General features: G+C 39.5%; 1 protein-coding gene across 11 annotated transcripts in view; it reads left to right on the top strand.

The window, feature by feature from the left end:
* CASK (calcium/calmodulin dependent serine protein kinase) overlaps positions 1 to 22448 on the top strand; it is a 401591-nt gene that overhangs the window by 301100 nt on the left and 78043 nt on the right. For all 11 annotated transcript variants that reach the window (XM_033201840.1, XM_033201843.1, XM_033201848.1 and 8 more), the window contains exon 11: positions 4556 to 4677. In XM_033201840.1, the coding sequence (XP_033057731.1) occupies positions 4556 to 4677 (122 nt within the window). The remainder of the gene's footprint in view (positions 1 to 4555; positions 4678 to 22448) is intronic.

A 22448-nucleotide genomic window follows, 5' to 3' on the forward strand; every position in this document is an offset into this window, starting at 1 on the left:
GGCAACTGAGTGAAACTCTGTCTCAGGAAAAAAAAAAAGATTTTGATTATTGTCTGACCCAATAGGGCATTGTTCAAGTTCTTTTCCAACCTCCATATTCATGCATAAACCACACAATTTGCTGTTGAAGGTTTCTCGTATGTTTCCTAGCATAGCTTATTAGTGTAGTATGTTAGGCAAAGCAAGACTTTGAAGCCAGACAAACCCAGGTTTGAGTCCTGGCTCCACCGTTTACAAGCTGTGGCCTTCCATGACCCTTCTGAAGCTCAGTTCCCTATCTAGAAGGTGGGATAATATATCTGCCTTACCGTGTTGTCCTGAGGATGTTCCTGGAACATAATAAACACTCAAGAACTGGGAGCTGCTGTTAATGTTTCCTTAAGTGCTTAATTCAGTGCATACTTTATAGATATTATAAAATGAATAAAATAAAGAGCTGCCTTAAGGACCTTACAGCTCAGGGGAAAAAAAGGGTGAACAAGCACACGCGTAAGTAACCCATGGAGTGCGATGGTGGTACAGGAATGGCATGGAGCACTTGGGAAGTTCACAGACCAACAAATGATACATCCCTGGTCTGATACAGCCAAAATTGCTTCCCAGTCTTGAGACTGACCATCTTAGTATTCACTTGATAAAAGATTGTTTTTGCTTTAATCTTATATTATTAATAAACTGCTACGTATAGACTAAATATCAGCACGAGCAATGCTGGTAAGAGACCAAGCACAGTGGCTCACGCCCGTAGTCCCGGCAATTTGGAAGGCTGAGGCAGGCGGATCTCTTGAGCCCAGGAGTTCAAGACCAGCCTGGCCGACATGATGAAACCGCATCTCTACTAAAAATACAAAAATTAGCTGGGCATGGTAGCCTGTAGTCCCAGCTGCTTGGGTGGCTGAGGCACAACAATCATTTGAACCCAGGAGGCAGAGGTTGCAGTGAGCTGAGGTCATGCCATTGCACTCCAGTGTGGGTGACACAGTGAGACTCTGTCTCAAAAAATAATAATAAAATAAAATAAGATTACACTAAGATAACTGAGTGAAGATGATAATTAGGTTTCTGTGGTATCAGTGGATTTTTTTAATATACAAAAAAAGCACTTGATTAGTATTTTTGTTATTGTGGTTTCATAAGTCCAGAAGTTTAGAACTGGCTTTAGTAACTTGATAAACATAGCATCATTCAATTCTGTTGTTGATGACGTGCTGGGGTCAGGGGTTCAGTGGGACATTTGTGACTAATTCTTCACATCATCTCTTGCTTTCCAAGGCTTTCAATAAGGAATGAAGAGAAAATTGGCTTTTAACTAATTTCCAGATTTTTTGAGGGAGGGGGGCACTCTAAACAAAGTAAAAATCCTGAGAAGATCAGGTAGAAGGAAGTGGATTGGGTTAATACCTCTTTAGGAATAACAGGGGAGATGAGGACTGATTTCTGCCATTTATCTCTTTTTTCCCACTTAATATCCACTTGATGTTTTCAGTGAAAGGATACCAATAGCCTGGCAGGCATAATTCAAAATTTAATGTTATCCAGCCGGACATGGTGGCTCACGCCAGTAATCCCAGCACTTGGGGAGCTCAAAGCAGAAGGATCGCTTTAGCTCAGAAGTCCAAGACCAGCCTGGGCAACATGGCAGAACCCCATCTCTACAAAAAATACGAAACAACTGAGTATGGTGGCGCGTACCTGTAGTCCCAGCTACTCAGGGGGCTGAGGTGGAGGATCACTTGAGTGCGGGGGGTCGAGGTTGCAGTGAGCCGAGATTGTGCCACTGCACTCCAACTGGGCAACAGAGCAAGACTCTGCCTCAAAAAAAAAAAAACATTATCCAGGCCAGGCGCAGTGGCTCATGCCTGTGATCCCAGCACTTTGGGAGGCCAAGGCGGGCAGATCACAAGGTCAGGAGTTTGAGACCAACCTGACCAACATGGTGAAACCCCATCTCTACTAAAAATACAAAATTAACTGGGGGTGTTGGCACGCACCTGTAATCCCAGCTACTCAGGATGCTGAGGCAGGAGAATCACTTGAACCTGGGAGGCAGAGGTTGCAGTGAGCCAAGATCACGCCACTACACTCCAGCCTGGGCAACAGAACGAGACTCTGTCTCAAAAAAAAAAAATTACCCATGGTTCCTTCAACAGACGAATGGTCAAACAAACTGGTACATCCACGCAACAACCTGGATGAAGCCCCAGAGAATTATGCTAGGTGAAAAAATGCAATCCCAAAAGGTTACATACTGTATGATTTCATTTATTCTTTTTATTTTATTTTATTTTATTTTTTAATTTTTAGAGGGACTCCTCCTTGCAGACCAGGGCTACCCCATAGGCAGTATGCCCAGAATAGGAGCCTCATTTATTAGCAGAATAACAAAATTGTAGAAATGGAGAACAGATTAGTAGTTGCCACAGGTTAGGAGGGGGTAGAGTAGGAGGGGAATGAGCATGGCTGTAAAAAGGCAATATGAGGAATCCTTGTGGTAATGGAATGTTTTATAGCTTGACTGTATCAATATCAATATCCAGGTTGTGATATTGTACTACAGTTTTGCAAGATGTTACTATTGGAGGAAACTGGGTAAAGGGTACATACATGAGACCTTTGTGTTATATTCTTTTACAACTGCATGTGAATCTACAATTATCTCAAACTAAAAAGTCAAATTTTAAAAAATAACTACAGTAATTTCTGTGTGGACAACCACACAGTATGTGGCTTAAGACCCAAATCTTACATAATTAATAGAGCTACAAAAATCAGTAGCTTATATAGCAATCTATTTATTTATTTATTTATTTATTTGCTATTGTAGAAAAACTTGGAAAGTATAGACAAGAACAGAATGAAATAGAAATAGGACAGTAAAGATAACTACTGTACACTTTTGCTGTGTTTCATTCTGTTTTTTGTTTTTCCTGAGTTTGTATATGTTTTGTTTTTTTATCATAACTGGGAATATAGAGTTTATTTAGTTTTGCATTCTGCTTTCTTGAATTCTATATCATATGAAGATTTTCTATGTCTTGAAATTCTTCAAAAACAATTTTCATTTGGCTACATATTCCATTATATGGATATTCTATAACCTATGTAATTGTCCTCTATTAGATTTATTTTCCATTTTGTATGATAATATCGTTATATATAAATCTTCCATTTTTTCCTTAAGGTGGGTTTCGTAAATGGAATTACTAAATCAAAGTGCATGAACATTTTTAAGGCTTTTTGATATATGTTACCAGATTGCTTTCTGGAAAAGTGGTACTGATATATATTCTCACCAATAATTGCATGAGAATGGATGAGGTCTAAGACAGGAAGAATTAGAAACAGAGTTCTGGAGCATGAAGATTTTTATCTTAATCAAAAGTAGAATTTCTCAACCACAGCACTACTGACATTTTGGCCCAGATAATTCTTTGTTGTGGGGGCTGTCCTGGGTATTGTAGGATATTTAGCAGCATCCCTGACCTCTACCCACTAGATAGCAATAGCCACCCTCCCGCTGTAGCTGTAACAACCAAAAATAACTCCAAACATTGGGAAATGTCCACCTGAGTAACAAAATTGCCCCTGGTTGAGAACCACTTATCCAAAGACTTAAATGTGCAATGAGGCACTTATTCTTAGAGTTTCTCTACTGTGTACTAATGTTCTGAAACTTAGCTCCTTGAGGCTCTTTTTTTTGTGGAGTATGTATATGTATTCTGCATATTGCCTGCAGTGTGAAAGAGGCTGATCATTTTTTTAAGGCTGTGTAAAATGGCTTTGTTACTCCTCATTATGTATCTTTCCCTACTGACATCTGCCTGATTTCCTGGTTATGAGAAGAAACTTGTGATGGCACTTCCATTTGCTTTGCCCTACAAAAATGATTTGCCTTGAAATATAATATGGTATTTGGAAGGTCAGTGTACCTACACTTTGTCTTTATCTTCTGAATAAGAAGGGTAAGAGTAAGACAGAATGAGAAATGATTTTGGGTCTCTTGGGTCTGTATGCAAAGGGAAAAAAAGGAGTGTACTGGGATTTTTGTTAACTAAAGTTTGAGTCTTAAAATCTAAGAAGCCTATTTTAGGCAGCAGGAGCTCCCAGTTGAAGGTCTGTTGCCTGTATCTACAGCTGGCTTTACCTTCAGTTCTTGATGGAATGCACCTGGGTAAAAGGCCAATCTTGTTTCTATAATATTTCAAAACATCTTGGAGTCCTAAAACCCATACTCTCTTCCTGACATAAAACTTGCTGTGTCCAGATCTTCTAGTGCTTCAGTTATACTTGATAAATTTCATTATTCAAATAAGATAAGCTGCAGTTTCCTTTGAAAACTGAAGAGCATACAAATGCATTGATAAGAACATGAACTCTCTGAAAATACTCTGTCTTAAATGATACGAAACTCATTAAGTCTATCCTTCAGTAAAGACACTAGCCCTTGAAGTTCTGATATGAATTCATTGTTCTCAAGTGTAAGATTTAGGTTACAAAAGTTAGTCTGACATTGACTTTCTGTACTGGCTGTTTCTTTTCTGTTTGTCCCCCTTAGGAGCAGTCTCACAGGTGCTGGACAGCCTGGAAGAGATTCACGCACTTACAGACTGCAGTGAAAAGGACCTAGATTTTCTACACAGTGTTTTCCAGGATCAGCATCTTCACACACTACTAGATGTAAGTCTGTCTTTTTATTATTCTTGTTTTTTGGTAAATTGAATATTGGCCGGGCACGGTGGCTCACGCCTGTAGTCCCAGCACTTTGGGAGGCCGAGGCGGGTGTATCAGGAGGTCATGAGATCGAGACCATCCTGGCCAACATGGTGAAACCCTGTCTCTACTAAAAATACAAAAATTGGCCAGGCGTGGTGGCGCATGCCTGTAGTCCCAGTTAGGACTGAGCCACAAGAATCACTTGAACCCAGGAGGCAGAGGCTGCACTGAGCCGAGATCACACCACTGTACTCCAGCCTGGGCAACAAAGCGAGACTCTGTCTCAAAAAAAAAAAAAATTGAGGCCGGGCGCAGTGGCTCAAGCCTGTAATCCCAGCACTTTGGGAGGCCGAGACGGGCGGATCACGAGGTCAGGAGATCGAGACCATCCTGGCTAACACGATGAAACCCCGTCTCTACTAAAAAATACAAAAAACTAGCCAGGCGATTTGGCGGGCGCCTGTGGTCCCAGCTACTCGGGAGGCTGAGGCAGGAGAATGGCCTAAACCCAGGAGGCAGAGCTTGCAGTGAGCTGAGATCCGGCCACTGCACTCCAGCCTGGGCGTAAGACTCCGTCTCAAAAAAAAAAAAAATTGAGTATTTAGCATACCTTTTTACTTTACATGAATTCTCAAATGTCTATCATAACAATCCTTTTCAGTTGCCTTAAGTCTATGAGAAATGTGAGAAATCATCCATCAAAAATTTACGGGCACAGTAAATCATCCATCAAAAATTACGGGCACAGTGGCTCATGCCTGTAATCCTAGCACTTTGGGAGGCCAAGGTGGGTGGATCACCTGAGGTCAGGAGTTCGAGACCAGCCTGACCAGCATGGGGAAACCCCGTCTCTACTAAAAATACAAAATTAGCCAGTTGTGGTGATGCATGCCTGTAATCCTAGCTACTTGGGAGGCTGAGGCAAGAGAATCATTTGAACCCAGGAGTGGAGATTGCAGTGAGCCGAGATCGCTCCACTGTACTCCAGCCTGGGCAACAAGAGTAAAACTCCATCTCAAAAAAAAAAAGAAAAAAGAAATACAGTATATGTACAGTACAAATACAATAGAGCCTAGCAGGCTACAATGGGGAAAAAATTATATATCTTTGTAAATTATATGTACATAATGCATGCAAGTGATATGTGAGTTTTTAAAAACAGTAGAGTAAAACCTACTTTACTGAATTATCTTATATTTCTATTAGAAGAATCCATTGAGGTTAGCTGTGATTACTTTTTATTGCTTTGCACAGTACTTTAAAACATGAGTATAGCATGAGTATAGGAGAGAGAAAAGCAAATGAGATACTGTACAATAGGCTGTATTCCCACACACATTTAATATTTAACATGGTTTTGTTCCATAGACTCAAGGTCTTCTCCTTAAAACATAAGCGTATACTCCATCTTTAAATATTACAGGCTCCACTGACAGCAGACTGGGATACAAAGGAAAAAAGCAGAAGCTGACCATTTTCATTTCAGTCACATTTTAAGTAAAATACCTTTCTTAGAGAACTTGGTTCACTTCAACAGTGAAAACTCTTGGGTGGTTTTGATGGTATTTGAACATGTTAGTCTTTTTACAAGAAAAGCCTTCCCTTAATGAGAGAATCATACTTGTTTTGGGGTGCCTAGAACTGTTTGGTGCTGAATAATTCACCATATGATGGAAATGAAACTAAAGCAAAATTTCCCAGAATGTGTTCCACAGAACATTGCTCTGGGAAGTGGCTATGGGTGTTGCCATGGTGGGAAGGGGAAGTAGATCTTAAATTTAGTGGTTAAATTATTTATTGACTAAATAAGTTTGGGAAATGCTACGTTCTTTAGTCTTTTTATACAGATGCACAATGGGCATTGGTATATTGATAGCTCTGAGATGATCTAAAGGAAAGAAGCCTTTTTAACTTTGTTTAACAGCATTTCTCAAACTAATTTAGGCACAGAACTTTTATTCACAATCCTGTTGAGTTCTGTTTTGATGAGGACCAGTTTGGGAAAAGCTCATCTAAGAGTGTTTGTTGCATTATGCTTCAGCTTCACACTAAATGCAGCCGTAGGTATCTAACAGTTGCTTCTTTCCCCACATGTGGTCAGTTCAAATTAATTATCAGATTTTCATACCTAGTTTGGCCTTTGTATATAGTATACATATTAATTAGGGCTGACTAACCGTTATAACATGTAATTCTAAAATTTGAGTGGCTTAACAGAATAAAAATTTACTTCTTGCTCACTTCACAGTCCAATGCAGGTAGATGAAGGAGGTCTTTTCCACACCATCATTCAGAGACCCAGGCCTCTTCCACTAGGTCACATGGCTATTTCCCAGGGTCTTGGAATCTTCTACTGTATCCTTTGTACCTAGCCAGCAAATGAGAGAAGAGAGAACATGGAGAATCTTGCAGGGTCAAGCTTGGAAATGGGTTTATCTCACCTTCCTTGGCAACTGCTAGTCATGTGCCCACCTGGATGTGAGAGCTGGGGAACATAGTTTAGAAATGTGCTCAGGAAGATAAGGAATTGGGACTTCTCTTTAGTGTAATTTATCTTAAGTAGTATATGTTCACTGTCATTGCTGCAGAAGTTTTCACAATTGTGAATTTCCCACAGAAGTTTATACCCTTTACTAGAACTAGTTAGTGGAATATTTAGAAAAGGCTACAGCAATGTGTGGAAATTTTGTTTCTTTCAGTGTGGTCAGTGGTTAGGTCATTGCCAGGTAGATTTACTGACCTTCTTTTGAATCAAGGACTTTTTGTAACAAAGACTTTTTGTACTTGAAACACTAAGAGAAGCCCAAATTGGTTTCAAAGTTGTATTTTTTCTTACTGATATAACAAGGTATCTGAGCACATCAAGCTTGAGATTGCAGGAGAGAAGCAGGAACATTACTGGCTTACACAAAGAAAGGGGCAGCTATTCAGACACAAACTGGACTTTCAGACTGAGCCAGGCTGCCACTCACTCCCCAATGGTGAACATCTCAGACCTCACAGAAAGCATTCATTTGGAATAACTGCTGCACTGTTTGGTATAAATTGTCACAATTTCAGAGGAGATTCTTAGATGTTAATGAGAAAAACATACTTAACTTTCCTTTGCATTTGTTTACATTATAAACCTAAAGAAGTATCTGCCTTATTGGCATCTGCCCTGTCAGTGCAGGTCAATTTGAAAGAGGAGCCGTTGAACTGGAAATGAACCATGCCTGTTAAAAAGATGCAGTATAAGACCAGGAGCAGTGGCTCACACCTGTAATCCCAGCACTTTGGGAGATCAATGTGGGAAGATCACTTGAGCCCAGGAGCTCAAGACCAGCCCGGGCAACAAAGCAAGACCCCATCTCTACAAAAAATTTAAAAAGTAGCTGGGCATGGTGGTGTATGCCTGGGTCCCAGCTACCAGAGGCTGAGGCTGGAGGATCACCTGAGCCCAGGAATTCAAGGCTGCAGTAAGCTATGATCCACCACTGCACTCCAACCGGGCAAACAACTGGACCCTATCTCTAAAAAAAAAAAAAAAAAAAAAAAAAAAAAAGGTGCAGTATCTTCTGAATTTGGAAACAGGTGCCATATACAAACTCCAGTCAAATTAAGACTGTGAGACCAAGCCCTGGACAATATTTGCATGCATGTGGTTCTGAATCTCCAAACTGAGCTATTTCTAAATGAAAGTTTAGGCCAGGTACAGTGACTCACGCCTGTAATCCCAGCACTTTGGGAGGCCAGGGCGGACGGATCACCTGAGGTCAGGAGTTGAGACCAGCCTGGCCAACATGGTGAAACCCATCTCTACTAAAAATACAAAAATGTGGTGGGTACCCGTCATCCCAGGTACTTAGGAGGCTGAGGCAGGAGAATCACTTGAACCCAGGAGGTGGAGATTGCAGTGAGCTGAGATCGTGCCACTGCACTCTAGCCTGGTCAACAGAGCGAGACTGCATCTCAAAAATGAATGAATGAGTGAATGAATGAAAGCTTATTCATCATGAATGAAATAAGCCATCATTAGAATGTGCCCTCATACCCTATATACCATAAATAAGGCTTATTAAGCTCATTTCACGGTTAACAGGCTACATTTTAATAATATAATCAATGAAGAATTCAAGTGACTGCCATATAGAGAAATCTAATCATTTAAAAATTTTTAATATTTAAATGTTTATGGTATACATTAAGGAAGGAACATGGCTACGACCAACTCTTGACAAGCAGCTGTTAAAACTTTGGAGTTTCAGGCTGGGCGTGGCGGCTCACTCCTATAATCCCAGCACTTTGGGAGGCCGAGGCAGGAGGATCACTTGAGGTCAGGAGTTTGAGACCAGCCTGGCCAACATGGTAAAACCCTGTCTTTACTAAAAATACAAAAATTAGCTAGGCATAGTGGCGCACGCCTGTAGTCTCAGCTACTTGGGAGGCCAAGGCAGGAGGATCACTTGAACCCAGGGGGTGGACATAGCAGTGAGCTAAGATCACACCACTGCATAGTAGCCTGGGAGACAGAGCAAGACTCTGTGTCAAAAAAAAAAAAAAATTGGCCTTTCATTTTTCTTTCTTCCTATGTTCCACATACCATGGTTGATTTGGAATTGTTTTGTTTTGCAGAATCAACATGAATTCTTCTGCCTTTTGTTGTTTGTTTTTTGTTTTTGTTTAAGACAGGCTCTCTTTCTGTCTCCCAGGCTGGCTCACTGTAGGCTCGACCTTGTGAGCTCAAGCACCCTCCTACCTCAGCCACCCAAGTATCTGCACAGGTGTACCACCACACCCAGCTTTTTTTTTTTTTTTTTTTTGAAGAGACAGGTCTCACCATGTTGCCCAGGCTAGTCTTAACTCCTGGGCTCAAGCAGTTCTCCTGCCTCGGCCTCCCAAAGTACTGAGATTACAAGCGTGAGTCACTGCCCCTGGCATGAACTCCTTTTTAAGGATTCCAATTAGGGATACCCAGGGGGCATAGTTTTATGGACCATGATTAATTAAGGCTAATTAATCCCACTGAGCCATTTTAGGAAATATCTTTACCATATTTATGTTATTCCTGTTAACTCATAACATTGTAAACAGCTAGGTATGAAGCCATAATTTTAAGGCTGACAAAAAGAAATGGGATTAAGTTCCCCAGAAAAACTAAAGATTATCTAGGACTTTATTTTTTCTAGTCATGTTCTTAAAATAATAATAAGCTCAAAATTTGAAGAAGCATTATTAGAATTTGTTTAGAGGAAACAAAACTGCCAAACTGAAACATTTACATTAAAATGGAGATGTACTGTGATTCTACTGAAAGGGAAATGCTTTCTGAAAGTTTTTGAATTTGAGTAAAACACATTTAGTTAAATCTGTAGTTAGAAACTGATACAGAAAACTCTAAATGTTTGCTATCCAAGTAGTTCCAGCCTGGCACACATACGCAGCTTCTCATGTTGTGGGAAGAGATACAGAGGCATGAGTAACTGCTTTGTCCAGCTTGTTGCAGTATGCGTCTATTTAAAAATTAAAAGCACTGGTGCTAAGATGATCTTCATATGAAATGTATAGATCAATTAGTAAAGTACAATTTGACATTAGTCTGCTAGGACTGCCATAACAAAATACCACAAGTTGTGTGGCTTAAAACAACAGAAATTGACTCTCTCATAGTTCTGGAGGCTGGAAAGTCCTAAATCAAGGAGTTGGCAGGGGCATGCTCCCTCCAGAGGATGCAGGGAAGAATCCTTCCTTGTCTCTTCCAGTTTCTGGTGGTTGCCTGCAATCCTTGGCGTTCCTTGACTCATAGATGCATCATTCCAGTCTCTGCTTCCGTCATCACATGTCATTCTCTGTGCGTGTGTGTCTGTGTATTTATATGACCTTCTTAGAAGGACACCAGTCATTGGACACCCTAATCCAGTATGACATCATCGTAATTAATTACATCTCCAAAGACACTTATTTCCAAATAAGGTCACCTTCTGTAGTTCTGGGTAAACATAAATTTTGAGTGAAGGACAATATTCAACCCAGTACAGCATGGAAAACTGATTTAACCCTGAATTAATTCTTTACATGTGAGTGCAAATTACACAAATCTAATATAAAATAATGAATGTTACCCTGTCATCCATTAATTATACTTTCTTGGAAATTGGTGTGTTAAAGTGTTATTTATGTCTTGTAATGATACTTTGAATCAGTTAGGGTTGTAATCTGTATGTGATACACTGAAAGGTCAGTGGGTGGGTGAGTTTTTGATGGACTGAAAAACCACGTGTTTCAGATAAAAAACATTTCACAAATATTATTTGGTAGTAGTTTTCAGTCTTCTCAGTTTCTAGTATAAATTTTCCTATTAAAAGAATAACTGTTTAGGCCGGGCACGGTGGCTCAAGCCTGTAATCCCAGCACTTTGGAAGGCCAAGACGGGCGGATCACGAGGTCAGGAGATCGAGACCATCCTGGTTAACACGGTGAAACCCGTCTCTACTAAAAATACAAAAAATTAGCCGGGCGCAGTGGCGGGCGCCTGTATTCCCAGCTACTTGGGAGGCTAAGGCAGGAGAACGGGGTAAACCCGGGAGGCGGAGCTTGCAGTGAGCGGAGATCCGGCCACTGCACTCCAGCCTGGGCGACAGAGCAATACTCCGTCTCAAAAAAAAAGAATTAAAAAAAAAAAAAAAAAGAATAACTATTTAGTTTGTAAATCACCAGTGTTACAAAACATTGTTAAATGACACATCTCTCTGCCAAACTTTGACAACTAAGTTTTAAACATTAACTGGGCATCTGTCATACCTCTGAACAGCTGTTAGCATTTGTTACTCACTGCTGTTTCCATAGTAAATGCCGCACCTATTAAGATTATTTTTGTGGGAAGTCTCAAAATTATGGTTTCTGAAAATATAATGGGTGATTAGATTAATATAGCAATTTATTGATGGATTTTTTAAATTGCAGTAGCAATTAATTTAGAAGTCTTTATAATATTAATTTATAAGTAGATTTTTATAATAGACTTAGTAACTTTTAAATATTTCATTAGCAATTAACTGATACTTGGAATCTTTCATATTTTGTATGGCCAACATCTTTATTATAATTTTTTACTGTTTAGGGAGAGTTAGCATTTTTCCCTCTGGCCTGGAGTTAGCCATGGAAAACTACAATTCTTGATTTACTATTTTGCTTTTTTGAGATGACATTAAATTAGTAGCCATATTTAGAAGAGCTTATTTTTAGAACTCAGAAATTTCCTAAAGGAAAAGATGGAACTTCTACAATAATCTAGTGATAATGTTTTTGAGCAATTTGGGGTCTGAGAAGTAAGTTAAATACAATGTTAGATTTGGATATTTAAAGAGATTGCCAATCAGGAAATGCCAAAGCTAAGTTTCCCAAGAATTTGTAGTCCAGTCAATTTGCATTTAAATGTCTAGAATAATAAAGCCTATCTGAGGACCTTCAGAGGATGAGCTACTAGTAATTTCTCAGGGCCCCGTCCAGTCTCAAGAGTCAGCTTTGGCAATTACGAAACCAGCTGGATAGTGGGCCCCTGCCCAGTTGTGGTGGTCTTTGTGCTTCTTGGCTCCTGGGGCTGTAGACTGAAGTGCATTGCTGCTCACTTTAAATTTGAGTGTCTCTCCACTGTTTTCTAACTGGATGGGCAAAACCTCCCATATCTGTTTCCCTCCGTGTTTTGAAGTATTATTGTCAGTGTAAAAGTACTGCATGAAACAAAATACCTGAAAGCTAGAAATACCATATGTTGTGAATATCCTCAAAGTATTTTTTCTTCTTTCTTAATGTAAATAAATGTCAATAAGCTTAGCAAAAAAAAAAAAAAAAAAGCCACTAAGCATATGGTTCTTTATTAAGCAGCAATAGAAAACTGATACAACCAGGAACAAGATGAGGATTGTCCACTCCCCACTTCTATTCACTATTGTCCCGGAGACTCTGGCCAGTGCAGTTAAGACAAGAAAAAGAAATTCAAGGCATGAAGATTGGAAATGAAGAAGTTAAATCATCCTTTCCCAGAGATGTTATCTTGCATGTAGAAAATACTAAGGAATCCACAAAAAATCTAATAGCATTACAGGCAAGCTTAGCAAGGTCACAAGATACAAAACGAATATACACACATTATCTAAATTTCTATATATGAGCAAAAAATAACCCAAAAATAAAGTTAAACAAATACTCACAATATTATAAAAAGAATAAAATAGGAATAAATCAAACAAATAATATAGGGTTTGCATACTGAAAACTAATAAATGCTGCGAAAGAAAGATCTAAATAAATGAACAGAAATATACTGTTGGAATGGAGGACTTAATATTGTTAAGATAGTGTTTTTCTCCACATTGATCTATAGATTCAGTGCAGTCCCTATCAACATTCCCAGTAGGATTTCTTTGTAGAAGTCAACAAGGTGATCCTACAATTTATGTGGAAATGCCAAAACAATTTTGTAAAAGAAAAAAATTGGATAACTGATTTCAAAACTTCCTATAAGGCTACAATAATCAAAATAGTATGGTGTTGGCATAAGGATAGATATACAGATCACTGAAACAGAAAAGAGTCTAGAAATAAACCCTCATATTTATGGTCAATTGTTTTCCAACAAGATTGCCAATGCAATTACATGGAAAAGGGGATAGTGTTTTTTTTTTTCAAGTGGTCCTGGAGCAGTTGGAGATCCATACGCAAGAAATGAACTTAGACCCTGTCTCATACCATACACAAAAGAAAATTGCCTCAAAATGGATCATAGATTCACTTTAAGAACTTAAAACTATAAAACTTTTAAAAGAATATAGGAGTAAATCTTCATTACCTTGGGTTAGGCAAAGAGTTCTTAGATGTGACACAAGGGAATTTGGGGGGATTAAGGAAATGTTCTAAAACTGGATTGAGATGGTGGTTGTACAACTATATAAATTTACTGTCATCCCACTAGATTTCACAGGGCCATTACACTAAATTAAAATTTAGCTTTGTGGCTAAGAATTTACCACGGATTCAAAAATACTAAATATGGTTTTTTCTCCCAAGAACTGCTTTATTAACCAGCGTGTAGTTGTGCCTTATGGAAGAAGTCCAAATTGTGTTTTTTGTTTGAAAATGTTGTGAATTACATAATTTTATATATTTTCAATATGGAAGACACCTCAGAGCAACTTATTTTAGTTCATTCCTTCTACATTCAAGTACATATTTGCCATTTCCAAAAATTCACAGCTTTTTGACACTTTTTTAACATCAATTTTTGGTCTTTTTTATTGTGGTAAAATATATATAACATAAAATTTGCCACTTGAACCATGTTTAAGTGTACAGTTCAATGACATTAAGTATATTCACATTGTTATACAACCATCAGCACTATCCATCTCCAGAACTCTTTCATCTTCCCCAACTAAATGTCTATACCCATTAAATACTCCCATTCACCCCTCTCCTTAGCCCCTGGCAACCACCCTTCTACTTTCTGTCCCTATGAATTTGACTACTCTAGGTACCACGTATATAAGTGAAATCATCCAGTATTTGCCCTTTTGTGTCTGGCTTATTTCATTTAGCATGATATCTTCAGGGTTCATCCATGTTGTAGCATGTGTTAGAATTTTCTTCCTTTTTAAGGCTGAGTAATATTCCATCGTGCGTGTATACCACATTTTGTTTGTCTACTCATCCAATATTGATGTTTTGTGGTTGATAATTATGTGCTAGGAAAAACCAAATTCTCAGAATAAGACTGTCTAATAGTAGGCAATTCTGCCTCGTTCCATCTCCACACAATTACTCTTTCTAGGTTGCAAGTTAGGTCTTATGCTGTACATCTGTGTGAAGGAATGTGTGATTTCCACTGAAAGTATTAATGACTACGGGAGTCCTTCCAGTTCCGTTATTTGTTCAGATAAATTACATCTTAAAGCGAGGTTTAGAATTTACCCTAGAATACCAAGAATAATGAATCAGCTTGTCACCAGTACCAGTGTTACCCACTGAGTGCCATTCTCTTTTTATGACACCATGATCAACTTTACCAAAAGGCAAAGGAATTTGCAGAAAGCCTTCAAAGTACAACAAGCACTGATTCTTCTTTGTGCTATTCTCAAGGAAAGGAGGGGTTTCCCCCTAGAAAGGAATGTGATATGCTCAGTTAAAGAATGTTCGATGGAGTGGCTTGCAGCATTCATAATCCAAGAACATAGCTGTTTTCTTCTCTTTGTGGCCCTTCAAACATTATCTCATAAAACTCTTCTGCCAGACTGCCTTTGTGTTATTCTCTTTAAATTTTTCATGACAGAAATTCATTTTTGCTACAGCTACACCAAGTACAAATGCTTGGTGTTTACCTATGCAAAATAAAAATGCTAGCAAAAGCCAAAAATAATTAAATAAAATATTATCTGACACACCTAATGTAACATAAATGTTATCTTTTAAAGCAGCACATTAATAATGGTATGTTCAATTAATGTAAATATCATTTAACTCTTGTAGTTGCTTAAGAAGAGCCAAGCTAGGAAATGTGACTTTAACACTTTAAAAAAATAGAAAGGAAATTAATATCATAGTGAAAATTTCTCATAGTTGGGCAAGCTCTTGTATCTGATACTAAAAAGTACCGTATTTCAGATTTTATTAAAACAAAATAAAATCTGCCTATATTATATCATGTAACTGGTTTTTTTTTCCTCATGCTTTCCTTTGCTCAAGAATAGGCATTATGATTTGTGTTTTACAGGGCTTAATTTTAGAGTTATTTGCCCACTTGAAAAAGGCATAGAGAACAGTCAAGCTAGGTCATCTGAGGCCAGTGTTTTGAGTTTCTCAGAAATAGCTGCCACTGACCAGAAATCTGCCACACTGGCCTATGTTGTTAGGCCACCAAAGGCACAGTCTTCTTGGATTGAACTAGGAGTTCAAGCAAGTCTTAATTTCTTGAATTCAAAAATAAATCCCTGTAAGTGCAATGTTCTAATAAGATTGGAACAAAAGCAGCCCTGTATACAGACAAATAAAAGCTAAACAAAACAAGGGCCTCCTTAGAGGTTCTTTTGCTGTCAAGATCCAAAGGATTTTTGCAGCTTTTTCAGGAAATCTTGTATTGGCCCAGATGTACTGATTTTTTAATTGCCTTTTTTGCTAACAGAAGGAAACGTTAATAATGGATTTAGAGTAGCGTATTACTAGGCCAGCTGCACTCCTTCTTGCACCTTCAAGTAAGGATATATTCTCCATCATGATTTTACTAAAACTTGATTTAAGCTAGCATTTCACTGCTAAGCTATTAAACTAAAGCTGGAACACCAAACTCAAGAGCATCCAGGAACATTCTTATTGGCCGCTAAATACAGTAAGCAGTTGTCCATTACACGTCCATCCTCAACTTGAGTTATGTAGTACAAACTGGGCCATGGTATTGGGAGCAGCCCTGAACCTTAGTCCAGGGAAAATCTAAATTCCAGGGTGGAACTCTTGCTCCTTGATTTCAGTGACTAGATTTAGGAATTTACACACTTTTTAAGATGAGAAACAAATTTAGTTTAAGATTTATGAAATCTTCAAAATGAATGAAATGAATCTTCAAATGAATTACCTTCAAATGAATGGAGTTTGCTATCTCCATGCAGATAATCATCTGTATGACTATTATTTGAGTGCTTTCAACTATTTAAAATAAATTGATTTTTAGAAATTTTGCAGATATAAGATTTCAAGAAAAACAATTTTTGGTGCAGGTAGGAGAGGCATTCTTTGTACCTCAAAAAAGAAAAATGGCCTGAGTGATTTTGATTTCTTTTTGTAACTTGTAATGTCCCAGTGGTACAAAACTGTGTTTAGATTTGTAAGAAGGACAGGTTATAGAAGGTCTTCCAGCCAGGTGCCGTGGCTCACGCCTGTAATCCTAACACTTTGGGAGGCCGAGGTGGGTGGATCACCTGAGGTCAGGAGTTCAAGACCAGCCTGTCCAACATGGTGAAACCCCGTCTCTACTAAAAAAATAAAATAAAATACAAAAATTAGCCGAGAGTGGTGGTGCATGCCTGTAATCCCGTCTACTCAGGAGGCTGAGGCAGGAGAATCACTTGAACCCCGGAGGCAGAGGTTGCAGTAAGCCAAGATCGTGCCATTGCACTCCATCCTAGGTGACAGAGCGAGACTCCGTCTCAAAAAAAAAAAAAAGAAAGAAAAAAGTTCTTCCTAGTGTTTAATTGTAGCTCCTTAAGTTTTTGAAAATGCCATTTTAAATTTTGCAATGTTTCTTTCACGCTTATGTTGCCCATCATGCAATCTTTAGGCCACTGCTGAATACACTGCTGTTCTCCAAGCTTGAACTACATATTTAATGATGCCAAGGATCTTTGAAAGGACTTTGTGTGTGTGTGTGTGTGTGTGTGTGTGTGGTGTGTGTGAGTGAGACAGGGTCTCACTCTGTCACTCTGGCTGGAGTGCGGTCATGCAGTCATAGAGCATTGCAGCTTCGACCTTCCAGGCTCAGGCAATCCTCCCACCTCAGCCCCCCAAGTAGCTGGGTTTATAGGAGTGTGCCACTACGCCTGGCTAATTTTTGTATTTTTGGTAGAGACGAGGTTTCCACATGTGGTCCAGACTGTTCTCAAACGCCTATCCTCAAGCTATCTGCCCACCTCGGCCTCCCAAGGTGCTGGGATGACAGATGCAAGCCACTGCACCTGGCCTCAACAAGTTTATATGTAAACTTGAGCAAGAAAAATAGATTTTTAGATCTTACAAAGTTTTCTGTGATCTCCAACTTCAGAAAATCAGTTCCAGTACAGTAATTGAATATCAGTTCCCTGTGTTTCAATATTAAATCAGCTTTCCCTAGTATTTTGCTGGATTTCAAATGTATATGAGAAAATACCTGTTATGTATTGATAGCTGATCTGCTCAGTTCGCTGAAAAGATGTGACATTGGAACTTTGTTCCTATTTATCCACATAATTCACAGAAACTGTGAAGAAAGTTCTTAATAAGATAGTCTGTGTTTTCAGAACAAGTTATTTCAGTGTTCATTATTGCTACACAGTGTAATTCTGTGCACACTGTTATTATCTGTTTTATTAGGATCATCACAGACACATTCATTAAATACTTTGCAGCTAAATATTTGACTCTTGCAAACTTTAATTCTTTTCCAGCAGGAAACTTCTTCAGTATCTGTAAGTGATAAGATGATGGTTGCTTATGAACATCAGTGTTCTTTGCAACCCTACAAGCCTATGCCTACAGTATAGTTGCAAAAGTTATAAACTTGTCCAAACCAATATACATTCTGGTCCTTAGATTTGGTTTTCTCTGTGCGAAAAAAATTTAGTGGGACATACAACTCAGTGATAATTATTTTATAGCTTCTTACCATGCATTCCATTTTAAATGTTGATCTTGATAAATACTGCACATAAACTATGAGCCAAACAAAGGTTTCTATTTGAGAACTAAGAAATCAGAAGATAATGTGATATAATGGAGTATGATAAAAAATGAAACTTGATTTAGTGCTTTGAATGTAAATAAAAGGTGACAGTATTAACCGATTTCATCATTCTTATGATTCTTATGTTTGAAAGTACAGTCTCAGGAGATTTGAATTTAATATCACCACCAAGTTTATTGTGCTTCATTTGAAACAACCCATGTCAAATGTAGAATGTGGTCTCTTTACAGAACTGTGGCGACACTTCCTAAGACAGAAAGATGAATGAAGCGTGTCAGTGTAGCTATGTGTGGTCATATCTGACTCAGTGCCAGAGATTTGCAGAGAGCAGGCCTATCTGTGAGTGAGACAATATGAGACAGTCTGTTTCCCTTACAGCTGTTCACATTTCCTTGTTTTGCCCTGGTGTTGTATGAGTGTGTTTTTTTGTTTTGTTTTGTTTTGTTTTTTAATAAAAAGTGCTGAATTTGCGTAATGGTAATTTCATTAGAAAAAGAGAGTAAACAAGGCTGGGCGCAGTGGCTCACGCCTGTAATCCCAGCACTTTGGGAGGCCAAGACAGGTGGATCAGGAGGTCAGGAGATCGAGACCATCCTGCCTAACACGGTGAAACTCCGTCTCTACTAAAAATACGAAAAAAAAAATTAGCCGGGCCTGGTCGTGGGCGCCTGTAGTCCCAGCTACTCAGGAGGCTGAGGCAGGAGAATGACATGAACCCATGAGGTGGAGGTTGCAGTGAGCCGAGATTGCGCCACTGCACTCCACCCTGGGTACAGAGCGAGACTCCATCTCAAAAAAAAAAAAAAAAAAGAAAAGAAAAAGAGAGTAAACAGTAACAGATTCATTCTTGTTTTCCCTCTGGGGATAGTTTATTAACATTCTTCCTTCTCTCTTCCTCCCCCTTCACACCTCAGCTTTACAAATATACCTGATATCTTCAAATTTCAGGAAAGCAAATAGCAAGAGGAAATACATTTTGTCATTCCAATATACCTTGAATTTAAGCTTCTAGAGCAGGCATTCACAAACTATGACTCTCGGGCCAAATCCAGCTGGCCACCTGTTTTTGTAAATAAAGTTTTATTGGAACACAGCCATGCTCATTCATTTATGGATTATTAACAGCCGCCCTCACACAACACAACAGGGTTTAGTGGCTGTGACAGAGACCATATGGCCTGCAAAGCCTAAAATATTTCCTATCTTGCCAGGATAGGATTAGGATCCTGACATTCTATTTTTTTCTTTTTTTCTTTTTTTTTTCTTGAGACAGTCTCTCTCTCTGTTGCCCAGGCTGGAGTGCAATGGCGTGATCTCGCCTCTCGGGTTCAAGCGATCCTCCCGCCTCAGCTACCCTAGTAGCTGGGACTACAGGCGTGCACCACCACACCCGGCTAATTTTTGTATTTTTAGTAGAGAGGGGTTTTGTCATGTTGGCCAGGCTAGTCTCGAACTCCTCACCTCAGGTGAGAATCCTGACATTCTTTAACATGGCAAGGCTTGTAATTGATTAGCTAATAGTTTTCAAATCATATAGAGTGTATTTTTTCCCTGCAGCCTATAAATAGAATTTTATACAGCTTTTTTCCCAAGTATTTGCCAAAGATATCTCCCTGGCACAAGGCACTGTGTATTACTGAATTCTAGTAACAAGCTGAGGAGATCTGGATGAGAGAAAGGACAGCATATCAGCAGGGCAGGGTCAGGTCCCTGCTACTCTGGCTGTATGACCCTGACCACGACACTTCTCCTGACTGGAACTCCGCTTTTGACTTTTTAAAATGGAGGAGTTGAATCATGTTGACATCTAAGGTCTCCTCTTTTTTTTTTTTTTTTTTTTTTGTACCCCAAACAGAGTCTTATTCTGTCACCCAGGCTGGAGTGCAGTGGCACGATCACAGTTCACTCATCCTGGGCTCAGGGAATCCGCCCACCTCCCCCTCTTGAGTAGCTGGGACTACAGGCAGTCACCACCACACCCAGCAAATTTTTTTATTTTTTGTAGAGACAGAGTCTCATTATCTTGCCGAGGTTGGTGTTGAATTCTGGGCTTAAGTGATCTTCCTACCTCGTGTGGCCTCCCCAAGTGCCAGGATTACAGGCATGAACCACCACATCTAGCCCTAAGGTCTCTTTTACCTTGAAAATTGTATAAAGTAAGTCAGACTTGAAATACAAAAGAAAGAATTAAATATAGTCAAAACATATTTCTTAATTTTCAGGGAAAGTTTTTAACTGCACATGCAGGATCGAAGAGAAATAATATCTGGTTCCTAAAGAAACAAGCTGAAATAAATACTCCTGATGTGTTTATTTTGTTACTCTGAATTTTTTAAAAATCTGCTTACAATTTCTATGTACTAGTCCAAATATAATACTTATTTTTTCTAGAGGAAGCATTTCTTAAACACTGCTGTGTACTCAGCCTCATGCTAGGGGCTGTTACCTAATGTCAGAGAACCCGAGTCTGGTCGTGGGAAAGAAAAAGAACCACTTAAACAGCATGTTCTATAATAATGTACCTCAGACATTCAGTTCCCTCTTGGCTGTTGATGGCCTTGGTGTGGCAGACACCCCGGGGTTGGCTCTGTCCTGAGTTGCAGACGTGTGGTTTCTGCATCCTCAGTATACTCAGCACCTGGTCTCAGAAACATGTTCTCGTCGCCTGACCCCAGGGGTTACCACATAGCTTTTTACTTCTGAGTCCTCTTGTCCTCCTGGGCAGGGCTGCATCCAGATAGCTCCAGCCAGCCTGCCTTCTGCAGTGTCTCCTTGACTCATGGGAAACACACACATGCTTAACTCAACATACACTACAAGCATGGCCTGCCCCAGGCGGCCTCCAGCCATGAAAGAGGCAGGCACCAGTCTCTTTTTGCTTAGGACCCCAATGCCACATGTCAAGCTGCCCCAAGGACTCTCTCACACACAGAGATCCTTCCTAGTGTACCAAAGTGGGCCTATAAGTTGCTACAACTCAGCAAGCATCCCTCTAGAGAATGAGATAGTGAGCTCTTCTGGCTGGCACCTCCAGTGTCTAATGTGTGGTTCTTTTGGGGCATCTACCATCCTTCACTTTGTATGAGGGAGGGTGCAATCCCCTCTCCTTTCTTCCCCAACAAGAGTGAGAAGGAAATAATCAAATACTTGCTCTTCTTAGTCCTGTGACTCCTACAAATCCCAGACTCCTGCCTCTATAGGCAGAATGAGGGGTCCTGGGGTGAATGTGAAAGGGCCATTTTGACTGCCTTTCAGCAAGCCCTGGAGAAGTGGTCTAGCAGCTTCATAGCAGGTTCAGTGCCATTTACTTCTTCTTGGCCTTAGCTTTGGGCTTTAGCTGAAAGTCCAAGACTACTGGTAAGGTCCCAAGTAACATTTTATATATTCTTTATATATGATGGACTGGGGGGTGGGTAAAGGGTAAGAAAGACAAGCTGCAGTCTTCCTTTGTTCTCAGAATCCATCTACCTCTCACTTGCCCCAGACCTTGGCAAAACTCTACCTAGATTTGAAATTTGAGTCCTGCATATCCTTGCAGGCAGCATATAGTATGCAGACGACCCATGAGAATGAGAAATCCAAAAGCACTATGTTTCTAACTACTGTTTTTAAACACTTTAATGTTACATCACATTCGAACTTTTTTCCATTGATGACTTTATTTACCTGCTTTGCCATATTTCTCAACTGCTTTGTATATGCTATGGATATCACTAAAGTATTTGGAGTCTCTAAGACAAAAATATAGAAGTTGGTGGGGAGAAATGAAGGTTGACATATGATGCATATACATCAAGATAGTCTCCAACTTCAGGTTGCCCACTGAGATCATTGCCAGTTGATACTGCTGGGGACCAAACTACTTACTCTCAGGTCTCCAAAGGGATGAATCCTTCATACATTTCTGGGCCTTTGGTTATACAGATTTTTGGAATTTGTGAGCTCTTTGAAGACAGGAACTCTCATCTTTTTCATCTCTGTATCCCTAGTACATAGAACCCCGCATTTTAGTACATAGTAAGACTTCAATAAATACTGAGTGGATAGGTATGTGAATGAACCAACAAAGGGTCACTGCTCTCTGGCAGTGACAGAATAAGCCCATTCCTCACTCCCTCTTGCTTCAGTTCTTGCTTGCCCTTTTGGTTGATGAACCAGCAGCTGAGATTCACAGTGTATTCACGTGGACACCATCCTCTCTATCCTGTGACTGGCTTGACAGGTGCAGTTTCTAGGACTTGAGAGCTGCAGTTTTTAGAAGAAGCAGAGCCCAATG

The sequence above is a fragment of the Trachypithecus francoisi genome, unplaced genomic scaffold (assembly GCF_009764315.1).
Source record: "Trachypithecus francoisi isolate TF-2019V2 unplaced genomic scaffold, Tfra_2.0 Lachesis_group6, whole genome shotgun sequence".
NCBI lineage: Eukaryota > Metazoa > Chordata > Mammalia > Primates > Cercopithecidae > Trachypithecus > Trachypithecus francoisi.